This window comes from Parasteatoda tepidariorum, chromosome 6 (assembly GCF_043381705.1).
Source record: "Parasteatoda tepidariorum isolate YZ-2023 chromosome 6, CAS_Ptep_4.0, whole genome shotgun sequence".
NCBI classification, from domain to species: domain Eukaryota; kingdom Metazoa; phylum Arthropoda; class Arachnida; order Araneae; family Theridiidae; genus Parasteatoda; species Parasteatoda tepidariorum.
In genome coordinates, this window is record NC_092209.1 from 52,742,204 (window position 1) to 52,761,774 (window position 19,571).

Sequence of the window (19,571 nt, forward strand, 5' to 3'; positions counted from 1 at the left end):
ATCTGCCCATTAGTTTTTAAAGATCTTGAATGGCACAGAAGTAGGCCCTTTAAACCTACAAGAAAAAAAAAAGTAAAAATTATACAGTATTTTTAAAATTATTGAAGATAATTTAGTTAAAAATCTCTATGTAAAAGGAAGATTCACTTTAGAAAGTGAATTATTATACATTACATAGCGGTTAATAGCTAATTAATTTTTCACATTTCGTTATATTTAGCTGATTTGTAACAATGAATTATTCTTTTACATAATAAATTGTGTCTAATCTTTCAGAGTGCAGCAAAATGTTTACGTTAAGTGCTCAATCTCGGTCTTGGATGTTTAAAAGTAGCTCAGAACTTAACAGAAGGAGAGAAAGCGCCAACAATAAGTTTATTCAGAGGCATTCCAAAGGAATGAGCGTATGTGAAATTTGTCTTGTGTTGTTCTCAAAATCAACTGAGTCGCCAACTACAATCGCTAAGGTGCCAAGTAGATTTGCAACTTGCAAATTTTTTTTAAAAAAATATGTAGATGTTTGCCCAGGGGGTGCTAGGAGTTATACCTTCCGTGGTTTTTTTTTTTTTTACTTTCTCCTGGGCCTCTGCCCTGAAGTTGCAAATACTTGCCGATTATTCTGCCACAGATCACGATACGAAAATCGCCCCGATAAAATGAAAGCGGATATTTACATATCATGATCGACAAGGCTTGGCAACTTCTGGGTTAGAAACTAAAATAAAACATCACAAAAGAGGACCAACTCGAAAGGCATAACTCATAGCAAACGTGTTTTTTTTTAAAAAATTGCAAGTTTAAAATCTATTTGGCACCTTGGCAATTGTAGTTGGTGCGATATGAAAATATTCCCAAGTGAAAAACCTTAAACAAACTCAAAATCTTAATTGAAAAACTTCCAGCCCACATTGATGATTTCTTGTAACTAGTTTCAACATTTTCATCGCCAGCTCAATTTGGTAAAATTCTTATGAAAATCACAGATATTTTTTTAAATGTTAAACTTTTACAAAACTCTATATTGATTTATACAAGGATAAGTTCAGTAAATGCACAAGGATAAGTTTAATAAAAAGGCTGAAAATAGAATTCAAAAATTTTTACGTGTAAAAACTATTTTTAAATAATTGATAATACCTGAAATTTGAACAAGAAAAAAGTGCATGTAGATAGTATTTATGCAAAAATGTTTTATGTAATCAACGTTTTAATTAAAATATGGATGTGAGATTTTATTCATTTGTTTAAATTGTCTGAATATTAATCTCGGTGTAAGTTTTTAAATCTTGTTTATACAAATCTCGATATTTAATTTAAAAAATCATGTGAATCCGAATCTCGATATTTAATTTAAAAAATCACATAAATATGAATCTGAATGTTTGATTTTAAACTCGCTTTACACACTTTTCGATGTTTGTTTTTAAAATTGCGTGAACATAAATCTCAATATTTGGTTTTAAAATTGCATAACTACGAATCTTGATGTTTCATTTCAAAATCATGTGAATTCCAATGTATAATTTTTAAGTCATTTAAGCATGAATCATAATAGTAAATTTTAAACAGCATAAATAACAAATCACAGTGTTGAATATAAAATCTTGAAAATATAAAATCAATGGTCAATATGGTAATATTTGCGTATCATGATCTAGGCTGCAATATTAGCAAATTCTGGGCAGTGGCCCGCAATAAACTGGGTTTCAATAAAAAAAATTAATTCTGTCTTGTCTTTAAGCTTTTCTGAAACTGATTTTACCTAACTTTTTTTTTTTTTAAATAATAAATAAAGCTAGGAGAAATATTTTAGATGCTCTTTAAGTTGCATTTCTTTCTTTACAGGATAATTTTTTAGTTTTTCTTCCATGTCTCATTCTTTTCTTTCTCTCAACTTTCTTTTTAAGCAAGATAACTATAAAAAAGAAAATATTGTATTAGGGTGACCTGGGGTAATTCACGATCACTCTGTTTCTGGGGTAAATAATGATCACTTAAGTTTTATTTAAAAAAATTATATTTTTTTAAATTTGAGAAATGGACAAGAATGCTTGTACACTATACTAAAGTATAACTACATTTACTTAGTAACAGTTTTTTGTTTAATCTAACAAAAAAAGAATCTTTTAAAATGCTTTCTGTATTTTACATTTCAAAGATGGGTTTCAAAATGGGCACATTTCTGCAAAGATCCTTCTCTTAATAATAAATATTTTAAGTTACTTTCTTTTTCTTTGATATAAAAATAGTGTAGGCTTTTGCTTAATTATTTCACATCTACTGTAAACATTATAATTGATTATAGGAAACTATATCAAATGTTGCCCCCTACAGATGGGGTAATTATTGATCACTGGGGTAATTCCTGATCATTGTCATTTCTTCTTATAAATAGTATAAAAAATAGCTAATAAATAGTCAATTGTCTTTTCTTAAATAACAGTTCATATTTATAAAGTGGAACAACTATAAAATATATTTTAACTATAATCACAAATTTTGTTTTTAACTGTATACAAGAAAAATGTGTTCTCATATGCAACATTTCTAGCTTGTGTTACCTTGCTTCTATCTTAATTTTATGTGTGTTCATTGTTAGAATAATTTTTAAGTTGATAAATTAACCTAATATAAATATGGTGAGAAATTATAAACTTAAAAAGGATACTAAGCTTCTAGAAAGCAAAAATAGTGAATTTCTTTTAATGATTGAAAATGAAAATTTCAGTGTGAGAGATGCTGCCAGAGCTGAAGTGTTAATCTTTATTCCTGATTTTAAATAAAATGTTTTATTAGCTGCTTGAACATATATTTTTGGTTTATTTGTTTGATCTTAATGTCTTATTTGTTAATTACCATTGTAGAATTATTTTTAAACAGCCCATTTACTATAAAAACTGGTGATCAGTAATTACCCCAGAAATGATCAGGATTCTCCCCAGAATTGATCAAAAGAAGGGGTAATTCCTGGTCACTAAAAATTTAAAATCTTTTAAATTCTAATTAGATTTTCAAACAAAAGAAGGTAGCACAGGACTCATCTCATATAGCCTCAAACTTCCAGTAAATATTAAAATTCTATCTTGAATAGTTTTTTCACAAAATCGATGTTTGCATTTTTTGATCAGGAATTACCCCAGGTCACCCTATAAATTTTACTACTCCTATGTATATCTTATTTTTAATTTATTATAGTATTCTTTACTTAGATATTAAGCACTTTAGTGTTAAAATGAACAAAATATCTTAATAATAAAATTCACAGATGTTACTAGTTAATTCTGTAACCCCTTTAATATCTGCTTTAAAAAAAGTTTTGAATCATTTAAAAATTTATCTTAAAATATTTAAGTATATGTAATCATTAATTACTTTAAAGAATAACAAAGTAAAACAAATAAATTTCTTTTTAACTAGTTATTAAGTACATTAGAATCAATCCCCCACAAAAGTGTCATTAACTCGCAGTTAGGGAATGAGAAAACATGCATTGTCTGCTTCTGAAGTTTACACTCGCAAACAGAATTAAAACAACAGTATATACTTCTAAATTATCTCATAAGAGAAATTTGGATGACTTATAACATTTTGAGATAATAAACTAACCTCTTAAGTTACTAAAGTGTCATTATCTCACAGTTAGAAAATAATAAGTGAAGGAATAAGAAAATAAGCATTATTTGCCTCTAATGTTTATATCCATAAATAAAAGTGAAATATATATTCTTTACTCTGTTCTTATACACTACTGGAGTTATTGAGCTTTTTACATTTTATTAGTGGATGTTTTTTATCCCTCTGTTTTTGAAGTTTTACTTTATATTTTAGAAAGAAAACACATCAAAGTATTTTTTGACTGTGGCTGAAGAAAAAATGTTATGCAAACATTATGAATCTATACTAATGAAATTCTGCCAAAAATTTCAGCCACCAATGCCAAAAAACGTTATAGTAAGTTTTCAATTATTCAACTTCTTTTACTTCATTTTTTGAAGTATAAGTCAAGTGTTTTAGGCTCTGTTTTTTTTTTTTTTTTTCTTTTTTTTTTTCCTTAATTATTGTTGTTCGTAGTTCATCTGATAAAAAATATATATTTTGTTCTGATTTGCAGCATTTAGTCCTGACATTCCTTTCTTTTTTTTTCTTTTTTTTTCAAATTTGACTTTCCTAATATTTGATTTTATTCTTGTTTTTTGTTAAAATTCAACTTTTTATAAGTAAAAATATGGATTTTAAGATTTTTAATCTGAAGAATCAAAATATCTTTAATTCTGGTATAAAACTGAACTGTATAGTGAGGGAATACTTCAATACACAGTGGCAGCTTGAAAACCTCTCAGTTTCAGGTGATGGATACCAGCTTGTTTTCGAAGTAGAAGTAAAGACCGCCTGTGCGAAATGCTGATCACATTGTCATAATCATGCTGTGGGTCATAAAATTCAAAGCACTTTCAGCCGCGGCCTGACTGCTGTAGTTTATATTTTGTCTTCTTTGTGATTGATTAAAATAGTCCAAACTACTAAAAATTAAAAGATATTTTTTATTATACTAAGTAAATGTGTAAATTATTTAATAATAGCATTCAAAATAAAATTAAAAATAATAATAGTATTTAGCATATAAAGTAAATGTGCAAAAAAATATGATTTATTATTTAATAAAAATGTGAGTCAGCTTCACGGTAATATCATTTTTAGTCATTATGAATTATTTGTACATTTATTGGAAGCATCTATTTTGCAGACACTTTTTAACAATCTAAACTTTTCTCCTTTCTCAAAAAAAACCCTTTTTTATGGTTACAATTGTTAGATAAAAAGTATTAGTAAAAATATATAATTCCGCTTGCTGCTTCTTTGATAATAAAACATTTATTCCGTCTTAGTAAGCACACTAAAAAAGTTGTTGAAAAGACAAGTGCAATTAAAGAGAAACAAACTTCGAGGAGACAAACTATGGATATAAATGAAGCTGAAAAGAACATCAGCAAACCAGATTATTTTCATTTTAAAAATAGATGTTTTCATTAAAAAATCTACTCAATTCTGTTTCTTATTTTAGATTTTTTTTTATTATTATTATTATGACATCAAATTAATTTGCTTTTAAAATTTTTGAATAGCTCGTTTTTTACTGTTATTTTAATCTGATTATTTGTGCCACTAGTACTTCTCAACGTAAGGGGAAAAAAGAGGAGAAAAACATATTTTTATTCTTAAAAGGGAGAGTTCAAAATATTTTTTGAACTAAGTATTTTTTGAATCACTTCTATTTTTTTATAAATACATTTTATCATATAAAGCATTCTTTAGTCTTTTCATTGTCATTCAACCTATAAGAAACCTAAATTAAATTATGTCTGCAATTAAATTTTTCTTAAATCTTAATGTAATTTTCTTTGGTAATGAAATTTGTTAAAAAGGTGTTATTATTTATGGTATTATTAATTAGTTATTTTTATTAAAACAATAATTTTATTAGTTTTAACTATATATTATTTTTTATTTCCAATGGCAAATTTATTGGACAGTAGTTACAGCACAATAAGAAAAGTAAGATACAATAAAAGATGGTAAACATAATGCAGTAACTTGAGTCCATTAATTCAAAAGGTCTTGGGCTTACCAATATCGTTCGGCTAGAGAAGACACCAAGCTAAATATTAAAAAATCACTAATCTATGCTGTTTATTTAAACTATCTGAATACAAATCATATTTAAGGAATATTTACTTTATAGTTAATAATGTTAGAAATCTTTAAAGAAAGTAAAAAATTTAATGAATTGTAGCAATTATTAAATAATAAACAAATAAATGAAGATTAAAGCATGTAGTAAGAGTTTCCTTTTTTAAAAAACCATAACACTCACAATTTTTTTTAATTCTACTTTGTCTAAAAAACATGAAATTTACTGGAGAGAGACAATCAAGGTTTTATAACACATTAATATTTATTTAGTAGATTGTCATTTAATTAGCTTTTATCATTTTCCAGGCATGTTCATTTCATTATTTCAAACGATTTTACCTAAATAATTCAGTCATGGATTACCATCCTAAAGATATACTGTAAGTATGATACTCATAACTTTTATTAACTTATTTTCAGTAATTTAGTTAAAGTAATCAATATTAATTGCAATCTAAAAATGATACGAAAATTTATAAATGTGATAAATAATTGGAAGAAGATAGGGTAAACTTTGCACTACATAAATATCACAAATTTAAATGGTGGGTGAATTGAAACTTAATTAAATTTAGTTATTATTTTTAAAAAAAGTTGAAATTAAATAGAAAGTTAATATAATTACTAATTATAGCCTCTGTTAACTTATAACTTGGGATGTGCTTAATAGTTCCTTAAGTATAGTACGATGATAGTAGAGAGTCAAGACTGCAACAACCAACAGATTGATCCATTGCATAGAGTGATTAAATTATTCAAATCTTGAAAATAATATTGACTATCATTAATTAACAAATATCTTAATGCACCTATTGAAAGATAAATATGAAATATAAAACAGCACAATTTGTTCGAGAGATGAAAAGAAATAAATTGATAACCTTCTCTTTAAATCAGAAACTATCTTCTTTCATACTCACCTTTTTTTTTAAATCCGACCAATTGATTATTAAATAAATAAAGATGAATGAAGTCAGAGAAATATTTTCTGTTAATCGATTTTTATTAGAAAATGAAATTGACAACTAAATTCAAATATTAGTATAACAATCAAAATTATTTACCAAAGTTTGAAAACGTGATAATTAATTTCTTATGAAATTAATATGCAAATTTATTCAATTTAGAAGAGATAAACAACAGTTAAATAAATAATTTTAATTTATAATTTAATTTTTATTTCGAAAAAAAAAAGATCGTAAATGATTTATATTTAGTTATTCAATTTTGATGAGGTGGTTAAGTCTTTGTAAATATGCTCAAAATTAAAGATATTAAGATAAAACAAATAATATTTTGCCAAAAAAAATTAAATCACTTCTGTAATTTAAATATTCTAAATATTTCTCTAAATAAATCTTCTAAATATTTATAATAATTAATATTGTTGTATAAATTGGTCAATTTCCCACTCTTAACAAACTCTGCGATTATTTATTCACATCTGGTCTATTTAATCAGGTATCAAAATAAGGCTATTCATGACTATAAGACTATTCATAAGATATCATATTTTTAAACACCATTTACCTCAATTATGATGTTCAACAACAATTTCATAAAAATAATCAAAAATTCACACAGAATTATCCTTATGTATTAGAAATTGTATTAGCTCCACCTAATACTATTCTGGCAAACACCCACATTTAAAGTAATCAAAATCTCACATCAATTGCATGATACCAGCATACCCAATACCATCTCTTGTGCTATTTACTGTCAAAGATGAAAATTTATGTAGGGGAAAGACTATGTAAAAACGCGAATCGGGGAGCTCGTGCTGGTAGAAGTCTAATGCAGACGGCGTCTATTATTGCCTTCCTATATCCCCTATTTCGCTAAAATACTAATGCAGAGGAATCAGAGCAATGCTGATAAAGACAGTAGATACCTACCTTGTGCCACAATGAGTTGAATTCCTACAAATGAGTGACTATGTCGTTGTAGAACTGTGAAGCAGTGAGTTTGCATTGGCGAACCAGCTATTTGGGGCAGTTAGCTACTATTAAATGTCAAAGATGTTAGTTTATGTAGATGGAAGATTATGTGGAAATTCAAATACATGTAACATTACATATAACTGCATTAAAAGAAGGCTATTTTTGGGGGAAATATCTAACTTAATGCATGGAAAACAAATTACTGTAATTAAATAAAGAAATATATATGTATATAAAATTTTTATTTTATTTATTTATTTTTTTAGAGTCACTTGTGCCTATTTAGCATCTAAAGTGGAAGAATTTAACGTGAGCATTTATCAGTTTGTTGCTAATGTTAAAGGTGATCGAGAAAAAGCTACAGAAATTATCCTTAACCATGAACTTCTTCTAATGCAGCAACTTAACTTTGATTTATCTGTTTATAATGCGCTGAGACCTGTTGAAGGTTTTCTTATTGACATCAAGGTACTTTTAGTATTTTTTTTTTTTAACAAGAAGCAATAATAATAATTATAATCTCTACATTGTCATCCATAATTACATCCTCATGTTATTTCATCCATAATAAATTAATTAATTCATTTAATATATTGTGCATGATATAGAAATATTTATTTATAGATGGTTTAAATTCCCTATAATGAAAATGATATTCTTTGTTTAAACTCTATGTTAATAAATTTTTCTTCCTAACATTATTTGATTATACAAATATTTTTGTTCTGACAAGAAGAAATTTGAACATAGTATTATTTTCATCTTCATTAAACCTCATCATAAAGCCGTGTGTTTGCATTTGTCTTTTTTATATATTTATTGAGTTATATTGTTGCAGTTATTAATTTCTGTTCCCAAATATGTGAAGCTAAGCACATTTTCAAATCTGTGATTTCCAATTTTGAAAAAAGTAATTTGAATGTCTAACTTCAATCAAAGTATGCACAATGTTTTTCTTTCTTAAATTCAAAGATATTTCCTTTGTGCTATTTGCTTTAATGATGCTTACGCCACTTTTATAAGCCTGGGTAGTTCAAGGCCTATTTAGTAAGCCTAGGTAATTCTGTAACATTGTGTGCAAAATCTTGTATTTGGACAGACTATGTAAAAATGTTTCCTCTAATATTAATATTTGAGTACCTTACACCCTTTGAAGTACTTTATTGAATAGGAGTCAGGCCAGCTCATTATCCTGTCACACTCTATTTCGAATTTCCAAATGTTTAACCAGTTTGTTACATAAACAAATTTGCATTTTAATTTCTCAAACCTGCAAGGCTACTAGGTTTACAAGATAATTTGACTTTAATTATACTATAATTAAACGGCTTTTGAAACATCTAATTGAATATTGTTAAAGAGAAATTGTGTAAATTGCTTGCTAAATTCTATAATTACTTAAAATTTAATGGTTTCTAAATTTTTTTACAATTCTTCTCTAAAATAAAAAGATTCAATCGTAATAACTAAAAATCATAAAACTATTATTTTTGACACAATATTAAAGCTTTAGCTTCTAAGACTCTGCTAAGTTAAGTTGATATGAGATAAGGATTAAAAATAGTAGTGTGAAAATAATCTAGTGATAGCTAAGTCAGTATTAGATGCTTTCAATTGTAAATAGATCTTTTTTCTAGACATTATTTACTCTAAAACAGAAATATTTTGATGTAAAAATTTAAATGGCTTGTAAAGAAACTTGTGTTACATTATCCAAAAAAATTTATTGTAGGCAGGGGTTTAGTTTGTGTACAAAGTTCCGGTTACATTTTGAGAGCTCAAACATCATTACAGAACATTAATCTTAATAGTATTTATTTTGAAGATCAAAATTTGTTCAGGAAAACTAAATCTCTGCTCTTGTTGTTAGGTAACAAATGTTTTTGTTTCAAATTATGTACTTTTTGGGTGTATTTAATTCGTGACCACTTGAAATTTAAAATGCAAAAAGAAGAGTTAGAATCGCTATATTTGGAAATGAATACTAAGTAAATGTAAGATTAGACAATATTGATGTGTAATAATTATGGAAAATAACTGCAGCGACTGTTAATCAATGGGAAAAAAATTTAAGTTGCATAAAAATTTGTTTGTATATTACAGTTATACAATTTTGTTTTATCTCAGGGCTCTGCTGTTTATTACAGGGCCCCAATAATAGTTACCAGATAATGAGTCTATAATATTGTCTCTGCTAAAAACTTCATGCTTTTGTTTTAAAATTTTTACCATTACAACACTTTTTATAGACAATTGTTAAAAAATGCTAATTATAATTTTTGTCATTATTCTTTACTATTATTTAAATTATTATTGTTTTTGTATTATTCAATAATTTACTGTTTTGTTTCATGTTTTAATTCTTTCAAGACTAGATATCCTACTCTCAATGATCCAGAACATCTACGTCCTGCTATTGAAGAATTTTTGGAAAAAATTCACTTTACAGATGCATGTTTCTTATATTCTCCTTCCCAGGTTTGTTTAATTTTTTTTCTTCTTCTTCTTATTATTATTATTACATGTTCTCTAATTTTATTGGTTTTTAAATCAATGCTGAGTATATAATTAAGTTCTTCATAATTTATGTTTCTATAATTTAATTTTTTGGATGTTTCCTTTTTTTTTTAAATTATTTTATTGCATTGAGAGAAAAATAAGAACAACTGTAAACGTAACCTCAACTCTAATGGCAATTTGGGTTTGGTGATATGGATGCTTAATTGCTCAAACGGTTGCTCGTAATACGGTTACCATTTTTGTTACTTATCTTATTTTTGTGGCTAATATTATTATTTTTCCATGTGATGCTATTATCTCATATTTTCTCAACGATGTTTGCAAAGGAAAGAAAAGTAAATCACAGACGTTCCAGAATCGATATCTGTTGAATTTTATATATTAACTTAATTAATTTAATGTATTAACTCAAAATTTCATTCGATCATCCCTTCATCAACGTCACCACTATTTTTATTTACGTCATCACATATAACTGAAACATCATAAAAGGCAAATGGTTTGATTGGTTCAAGAGTAAGTTACTATTATTTATTGGCAATTTTTCTCTCAAAAGAGTGAAACAGTTGCTGATATTTCGGGCAACTGCGATTTCTGTATAACACGAGGATTTTTTAGCACTTTTAGGGGGGAATGGAAGATTGCGTTTATGGTTGACTTGCTGATAATTTTCATCGTGTGATATACCAATTAATGTACATTGTACATCATGTACCCATTTCTGCTCTTCCTTTGATGAACTGATAATGCTGGGCAGAGTGTTTTAAAATTGTCAACTGAGACATTGCTCAATATATCTGTGCTTAAAAAGATATGTATATGTATTTTTTAAAATTGCGTACAAATCAGCCAAACTTTAAGGAGGGGAAGAAACATATTTTTTACCTTTTTTTATGCTATGCGTTATTAGAATTTATATTTTATATGCAATAATTTTTAGCAGATTCTTCCCCTTTAATATTTTCTCATGTTTGCTAATTAAAATCTTCCATTTTTCTTTAAAAATTTTCCTTACATTTTTAGACCGCACAATACATACTCTATGGATTTAAAATTAAAAAGAAGAATGGTGTAAATTCTAGGATGTTTTCATTTTTGGATTATAATGCATTTCATGCTGTGTCTAAACTTGCTTTTAGCTGAAAGCTTTTTACATATTAGGGTGTCTTTTTAAGTAGAGAGGTATAAAATAAAATAAAGAAATTTATATAATACAGTTTTTACTTTATTCAAGCTTAAGCACAGATTAAACCACAAAACCAGAGTGAGAAACCACTTTAAATCAGCTTCTAGTCAGAGTTATTTTATCATTATAAAGGCTTAAACGTATTAGAATTGCCATTTAAATGGCAATTTTATCACACCGAAGAAAGATAATTTCTTCATGACATTATATAAAATTGAATTTTTGTGTGTAAAAGGGAATTTTCACAGTTAATATTAATCCCAAGTTTTTCATTTAAATTTATTTTTTCTAGATTGCCTTAGCTGCCATTGCATATGGAGCTCATAAATTTCGAGAAAACATTGATGGGTAATTTTAATCTTAGACTTTTTAAATGTAGGAGAACTATTTGAAACATATTTTTTATTAGCTGTTGAATATTATACTATAACTTGTAGTATGGTAATTGTTAATCTCATTTTATATCAAACATACTTTCCTTTGTCATATAATTTTTTTTAAGTGTAGTTTTAAATAAATGTTTATTTCTGTATTTCATTTAATATTATTATATTCACATTATATTTTACAACTTATAACAACTAATAAATTTATATTGCATTTTTAAATGTTGAATTTTTTTGTTTTGTTTGGTGTGTGGAAAAGAAACATTATACATTAAATTGTGTATAACTCATTAATATAAGACTATGCATTTTAATTAATAAAAAAGCAAATTTAACTTCTTTTTTTTTTTTGCCTAATTCATTTTACTTATAAGTCTAATTTGACGCTTTCAATTTTTTTGCTGAAGTACATTTTGTTTATTCTAATTTGAAATCTTTTTGAAGTTTATTTATTATCATTATTTTGTCATAATGAAAACATGGGGTAGTCATCTAAACACTATAAAGAAATGCGTCTTTTTTTAATCTATCAATAGGTATTTTTTTCTTATCAATAATTTACTTTTTCTATCATTTTGAAATTAGAAATATTTTAGAATTTATATAAAAAATTGTGCTAATTTTGTGATTTCTGAAATCAATATTCAATTCAATATTCAATTATTTTAGAAATTCAATTACCCTGATCTATTTTGTTCAATTTTACATTAAACTATCAAACAGACCATTAATAATTTTTTAATCAATTTCAAAAATCTGGTTGTATATAATAAAGTGTTGATATGAATCTTTTCTTCTTTTTTTTAATCAGGAAATTTGTAAAGCTTTTTATTGTTATTTATGTTATTTGCTTTTTTACCCCAACTACCCAAAATGAAGATAATCTGAGCAAGGAATTAATTTTTTTTTATTCTCTCACGTCTTAAACAGCACCAAAATGATAAAAAAAATTACAGATATGTTTTTTTCTTCCTTGCATCAAGATAGCCATTATCATATAATATACATCAATACATTTTATGTTCTAAAGATTTAATGAACAAGCTTTGAAATTTTACAACTGCTTAGTTTTTTTTTTTTTTTTTTTTAAATTTCTTTTTTTTTNTTTTTTTAAATTTCTATTTATTGTAACATTCAAAGGCAAATTAACTCTTTTTTTTTTTTTTTAAATCCCATTTTTACTCTACTTGTTCAATTTTTTCTATAGTTCATCTTATAATTATATCCTAAAAATTATATCCTATCTTAAAATTATATCCTAATTTTATAACAAGAAGTTTGCTTTGAATCGTAATAAAGTTTGTGTAATGTGGGAATGGAGTGTTATTTTTCAATCTAAATTTTGCAAAAAATATTTCAAAACGTAATTATTTTCTAACTCTTTTGTTGATATTATGCAATATATACAAAATTGGAAATTGTTTGGAATTATTGAATTTTTTTTTTATTTAAAACAAAAAGATAAATAACATGTTAAGCCCTAAAATTTAAAGTAATTTAGCCAATAAAAGTTTTTCTCAGACATCTTTTTAACTATTGGTTAATACTTTGATGAAGAATACAACCAAAAATATTCACTTTTGTTCATAAATATCTGGACTTGATAAAAATAAACATTTAATGCCTAAATATTTTTTAAAAGTGATTGTATGTAAAAATTAGTTTACCCCCTTGATTGTTAGTGTATAAAGAAATGTCGTCATTCAGAATTATTTACATTAATGTCCTTACTTATCAGTATACAATTTGTAGTATTAACATCAATTAATTGTTTTAAATTAAACATTAGTTTTTTATTGATTGAATCAATACAAAATTTTCAACATATAGCAAAATTTTCAATGTGTGAACTTAACTTAGTATGTTTTTATTCTATTATCGAAGTTTCTATACATATTTATTATAAAATGAATGCATTAAAAAATATAAAAGAATGTTTTGCTGGAATACAAAGGATGACAGGTTTATTATTAATAGTACCATTTTAAAAATAAGTTAATAATTTATTCTCATAGGTACATGGAAGATATTCTGTTTGATGGGTATCCAGATAAATTATCTTATGTTTTAGAAGCCATCAAAAGTAATTATTAATATTTTTATCTTATGACTAACCACAAAATATATATTATAAGTTGCGTTAATTACATGAATTTTACAAACTTTTTCTTTTTTACTGACAAATTGTATGTATATTAATGATACTGTAGTATGGATACATGTAAAAATTTAACGATTAGATGTATGTCAAATATTTACTCTTTATAAATTTTATAGGTCTCAATCAAAAGCGTATTAATTTTCTTAAATAAGCTTGCACATTCACAATATTGTAAAACACTGGAAAGACACTTGCTCTTTTTTATATTCTTTTGGTTAGTGTCTCATTTTAGGGTTTTAATGAAATACTTAAGTTGGATATTTTTTTTTAGTACATTGTGTTCAAAAATAAACGAACTCTATGGGGATTTTAATGATTGGTTTTATAAATATTATTTTAAATGATTTTTTGATTGCTTTTTTTAAATGTCTCTTTTTAAACCAGCCATTAACAAAGTGGCATAGTAACAAAGGATTTAAAATACTGTTTTTAAGAATATATTTACATGTGTCAAAATTATTCAACAAGTATTTATCTAGTGTTTACAATTCCAGACTCATATTCTGTAATACACTACCTAAACTTAAGAAATAAAAACCTAAATGTAAATTGTCCATTTTGTAATTATGTAACTCTTAAAACATACCATAATCGCATGAAAAATTTTCATTTATAAGTAAATTAACATTTTTGTTTAAAATTTTTATTTCAAAAAGGCACAAAGCAAATCATTGAAGAGAACAATTTATTGTACAATATATTTCATACAATTTGCAGTTTTAAAACAATAAATTAGTTATTTAAGGAATCATCATCAATGGCTCAACAGCCCAGGGTGGGACTTGACCTTCTCAAGAGGTTTTTAATTTTTACGACCAAAGGGTCTTTTTCTAGGCCATCTATCCATTTCAAATTCTACCTATCTCTTTTTCGAGTGCCAACTGATCTGGCATTGAAAACTCTTTTTGTGGTACAGTCTACGTCCATTCAGATAACGTGGCCTACCCATTTTATTCTTTGTCGTGTAATAAAGTTATCAATGTCAGTATTTAAGGAATAGTATTGACTATTTAAGGGGTCTTTTTTTTAATATTTGGAGGCAGATATTCTTAAAATCTTTTTTGTTGGTAGCTATTTATTCAGCTAAATTTAAGATATCATCAATGTTTTATTTTACTATTACAAAAAAAAGTAACAAATAAGAGAAGCCCATTATTAACTTGTGGTTTAGTTTGAGGGGAACAGGAATTTTTTGGAAGGTTGGTTAAATTTCAAAATCTTTTTAGGGGGGATACTTTTTGGAGTTTTGTTTTTAGTGGTAATTATTCTTTCCAGCAATGTTCATTATAATAAAAGCTTCCCAAAATAAAGCATTAAAAAGTTTTAGGGAACAAAATACGCTGTGAACGAAGAGGAAATGTGGCATATGCATATAAAATCAGTTATTTATAATTCATGAATTTTTAAATACATATTAATATAAACATTGCAAAAAAATATTGTACCAATAATTAATTCATAAAAAAAGGAAGGGGAAATTCTTAAAGCTATGTCCTCATTTGACGAAAGAAGAGTTTGAAAACTTGCATCTGTTGGAAAAAACTCAACCCGGAAATTTATTTTAGAGGCAGATTTAAATAATTGTCAACAAAAATTATGCATACCACAATTAGACAATCTAGTAGATTTATTTATACATCGAATTTGGCTAAATCTTGGTTGCTGCTGAAGCACAAAATAAAGCATTTAAGCTACAGGCAGCAATTTATGGCCTAGAATAACCAATGAATACAAACAATTTAATAATCTGATGAAAAAAGTGGAATTTGGATGTACCAAAAGAATTGAAGAACTATTTAAGTGATTTAAAAAAATATTTTTTCTAAGCACCCATTAGGCAGAGCTTCTGTTCTGGGGATTTTCTGCTTACAGTGTGGGTTAAATTGCGTTTGTTTCAGACAAAAATGATTCACCAGTTTACCAAATTGTTCAAGCAAGTCATTTTTACTGAATGCAAAATTTCTTGCAGGAAAAAAATCAGATATATCAGGGAAGCAACACAACTATTCATTGAAGTAACAGTACAAAAAATTGGTCTCAAGCCAATGTTCAAATTTTGAAATGGCCAGCTAAGTCTCAACCCAATAGAGAGCTTTAGGGAGACTCAGAGTAAAGAACTTACGCTAAAGGGAGGCATTTTACATCGTCGTCAGAGCTGAAATCTGTTATTGAATACGAATGTTAACTGATCTCGACCTTTGTCAAAAACGAGTTACATCCATGAAACAAAAATATTTGAAATAATTCGGAAAAAATTGCTCTTAGGCAGGCTTCTATATTTTTTGTATCATTTTATATATGATACGATACTTTTTAACTTTGCCTTAATATACTAATTTTGTATTTTGAAATACTAATTTTGTGCATACTTTTTCTGATAATTATAAAATTTCAAATCCTGTTTGTTGTGTTATTTCTTAACACTGTATTTTAAGAATCAATAATAAAATAATATTTAAATCCCTTTTATTTTCCCTTTTCTTACACATTTTTCTCTGCCCCTAAAGTTCTTAGCAGCGATAAACTGTATATCCAAATCTATCAATTATGTTTTATCATTGACATTGATAGTTTTCTTTTTACTTTTATAGCCATGTTTCTAATGATTAAAAATGAAACTCACCGCATTAAAGATCAGCATAGAGCAGCAATAGAAAAGAAACTAGAGAAGTGCCGTAACCAAGAAAATAATCCAAGCAATATTGCGTACGTAATAAAATATTTTATAATTAGTAACTCAATTGTTTCTGTGTGCAAAGTTACTGAACAAAAAAAATTTCTTGTAGGGTGTGTAGTAATATTTCCTATAATTTTAATATCACATTTTATTTACTGACAAAAATATTTATATAATGTTATTTTATAAAGATTGTTTTGCATACAAAGCATTTTTTTTTCTTTTTTATGTATAGCAAACTTTTTTGTAAAGTTTTGTAGTATAAATATGGTAATTTCATCTCATGAATCTAGTTGAATGTTCAATTTGTAATCCACGAATTATTTTAAGAAAAATAATTTAGCCAATTAGTAATTCAAAGTATTTTCACAAAGCTCCCAAATATTTAGAAACTACTACTTAGATAAAATAATTGATTTAAAAAAAAGAACTAAAGAAAAAAAATTTTTTTAAAAATAAAAAAAGTTCTTTCTTTTCTATTCCTGACACATCAGTTCATCTTGATGTCCTTCAGTCTTGTTTTATTTATATGAATGGTGGTTTTCTAGTAAGTGTTCAGTTCTCCCATGAAAAGGCATTCTGGACTAAAAAGAAATTTACTTAAATAAATTAAGTCAACTGTGTAAATAAGTAAATAAATGGAAAAAGCTGACGATTCACAGAATTAGATGATGCTTTGACTCATGGTTTATTCAAACAAATGGAGCTGTCTGGGCAATAGTGCAAGTGAACTTTAAAATAAAATGCTATTATGCCTGTTTAATACAAAGACATTTACTAATTGGTTGTGTTCAAATTCAGTTTAGATACTAGATATATATCATATTTGTGAAGAAAAAAAATTCTAATAATAGTTGGCAAAATTTCTTGTTGAAAATAGCTTTATAAACATTGTTACTGTTTATTTAGATTTTACAACCTGGTTCCATTTTTACTTGGGATAATCAAGGTTCTACTCTTATTCATGAAAGCTTTATTACCATTAAAATAATCATGTACTATCTATCATGTTCTACCGTACTATCACCGTTAATGACTTTATTTTAAAATATTTTTTGATCTTTACGTATTGTTGAAATTAATTTAATTTGCTCTAATTACTTCCTTTTAGCACTAAAACATGTAGAGTATTTAATAAAGAGTAACTGAAAAAGTTATGTTAAAATTACATAAATCATACATTTTTCAACTTAATTTTATTATTTTGTATTGCATAAATATTTTGTATTTTATACCTTTCTAATTTTTCTTTTACTATAGCTATAAAAGAAAATTAGAAGAGTTGCAAGATGAAGAAGATGATGGCCCAGCTATGAAATACTCAAAAATTTTGGAGGTGTGTAATTAAATTTTGTTTGTTTTATCAAGTTGTGATCAGGTTTTATAAATAAATCATATTAACATATATCTTATAATTTACCTTTTTTTTAAAAAAAAAAAGTTGTTTTTCTGAGAATTTTTAACACTTTGATGAAATAAGTTAATGCTGTGTTTACAAAAAAAATAAATTTAACTTGAATATAGTTGCTTGATAAATTAAATGATCTAGTATAAATGGTCATACATCCAAACTATTCCATCCAGTGGCTTTAGGAATAGCTTATCATAATTAGTTCCAACCTCAAAATTAAATCAGAGCTAATCTTATACTCAGAAAAAATTAATGTTCTAAATGGTTTAAAATTTTACTAAAACGAAATTGAAGAATGAATAAGGAAAAAGGTTATTAGTTAAACTTGTTTTACGTTTATCAATCTCTTTTAAAAACTCTTTAATATATATATATATATAGATATTATTATTTTATTATCTAAATATTTCTAGTTCTATAATATTTCTTTTGATTTATTTTATAGAATCAAGAGGCTGATAAAATGGAAGCTGAGCAGAGTCATGGCATTACATTTTTTAATTCATCTCAATAGTATATGCAAATCTTCTTAAATTATATATTTTTTTTTATTTGTAAATAAATTAAATTTCTTTTATTTAGTTTTCAGTGCTTTCTTTCTAATGTAGTACATTTTATTTCAGTTCTATACTTGAGACTGAAACTATTTAATGATCTATTTCATAAATATTTCTGACATAATTGTTTCTTGTTTTTTGAAGTTTTAATTCAAGTCAACTTTGGCTAAGTTAATAAAAAAAAAATTTAATTTAAGTGATTTTGCTCGTTCAGCTAACTTTAAGAAATATTTTATTGTGCTTAGAGGAAATAATAATAAAATATATTTATGTAAAATTAATCTTGTTTGCAAATTTTCCTTTCTTTAAAAAATACTAGCCCATTAATACAAGTTTCTTTGAAATCTTACATCATTTTTAGTTGAGTGAACTGATTTAAGTTATATTTACTAATAAAATATGACAATTATGATATATAGAGCATGAAAAAGTTAATATCTAAATAAATAATAAAATAAACATGTTTCTCAATTACTCTGCTTTTACTAATTTAAAATTATTGTTAGCCTTCTTTTAGGGAAATTATCTTTTAAGGAAAAAGTCACCATATACAGCTATATTTTTAGAGATTTTATTTAATATTGAATTTTTATTTATTTATTTTTTTGAAATATGTAGACATAGGAGCCATGATGGCTGAGGGGGTGGAGCACTGACCTCTCAGTGAGATTACCCAGGTTCGAATCAAAGCAATGGCTGCTCCATATGAATAGTATTTATTTAGTAGTATTCTCCTATACGTTTATTTGTTACCTGATGTATTATTTGTGTTCTAAAAGAAAACGTCATTTGAAGACTTGTCATATCGAGACGTAAGAATCATTATCAAACACTTCTTACCTTGTCAACAATATATCGACTTTGAAATGTAAAACCTAAATGATAATTTGTAAAATGAACTTAATCTCACTGCTTGAACAATATACTAGCACTAATATAAAATATTGCACGGCTTGCAACAAAAACAAACAGTAATAAACAAGTAAAAAGAGTCCGAATCGGATCTGCCAAGAAAGCGAGTTCTTTCTAAATCTAGCTC

The 19,571-nt window shown here is 25.9% G+C and overlaps 1 protein-coding gene across 3 annotated transcripts; it reads left to right on the top strand.

Annotated features, from left to right (window-relative positions):
• Positions 1 to 12: 12 nt before the first annotated feature.
• On the top strand, positions 13 to 18,552 carry LOC107438636 (cyclin H). 3 transcript variants are annotated; one of them, XM_016050967.4, is made up of 11 exons: positions 13 to 72; positions 277 to 404; positions 3,829 to 3,951; positions 5,998 to 6,071; positions 7,901 to 8,102; positions 10,005 to 10,112; positions 11,633 to 11,688; positions 13,742 to 13,809; positions 16,479 to 16,593; positions 17,825 to 17,900; positions 18,421 to 18,552. In XM_016050967.4, the coding sequence occupies exons 2-11, from the start codon at positions 288 to 290 to the stop codon at positions 18,487 to 18,489; spliced, it is 1,008 nt and encodes a 335-aa protein (XP_015906453.1). In that variant the 5' UTR covers positions 13 to 72; positions 277 to 287; the 3' UTR covers positions 18,490 to 18,552. The 3 variants fall into 3 exon arrangements, with proteins under 3 accessions (XP_015906453.1, XP_015906451.1, XP_015906452.1); XM_016050965.2 differs by having other exon boundaries at positions 47 to 180; XM_016050966.2 differs by having other exon boundaries at positions 58 to 155.
• The last annotated feature ends 1,019 nt before the right edge of the window (positions 18,553 to 19,571 follow it).

What these genes read in the sequence shown, in the direction of transcription:
- LOC107438636 (XM_016050967.4), top strand. Translation starts at nt 288, where the DNA reads ATGTTTACGTTAAGTGCTCAATCTCGGTCTTGGATGTTTAAAAGTAGC. An exon ending in TCTTATATTCTCCTTCCCAG is followed by an intron (nt 10,113 to 11,632) that starts GTTTGTTTAATT and finishes TATTTTTTCTAG; the next exon opens with ATTGCCTTAGCTGCCATTGC. An exon ending in TGTTTTAGAAGCCATCAAAA is followed by an intron (nt 13,810 to 16,478) that starts GTAATTATTAAT and finishes TTACTTTTATAG; the next exon opens with CCATGTTTCTAATGATTAAA.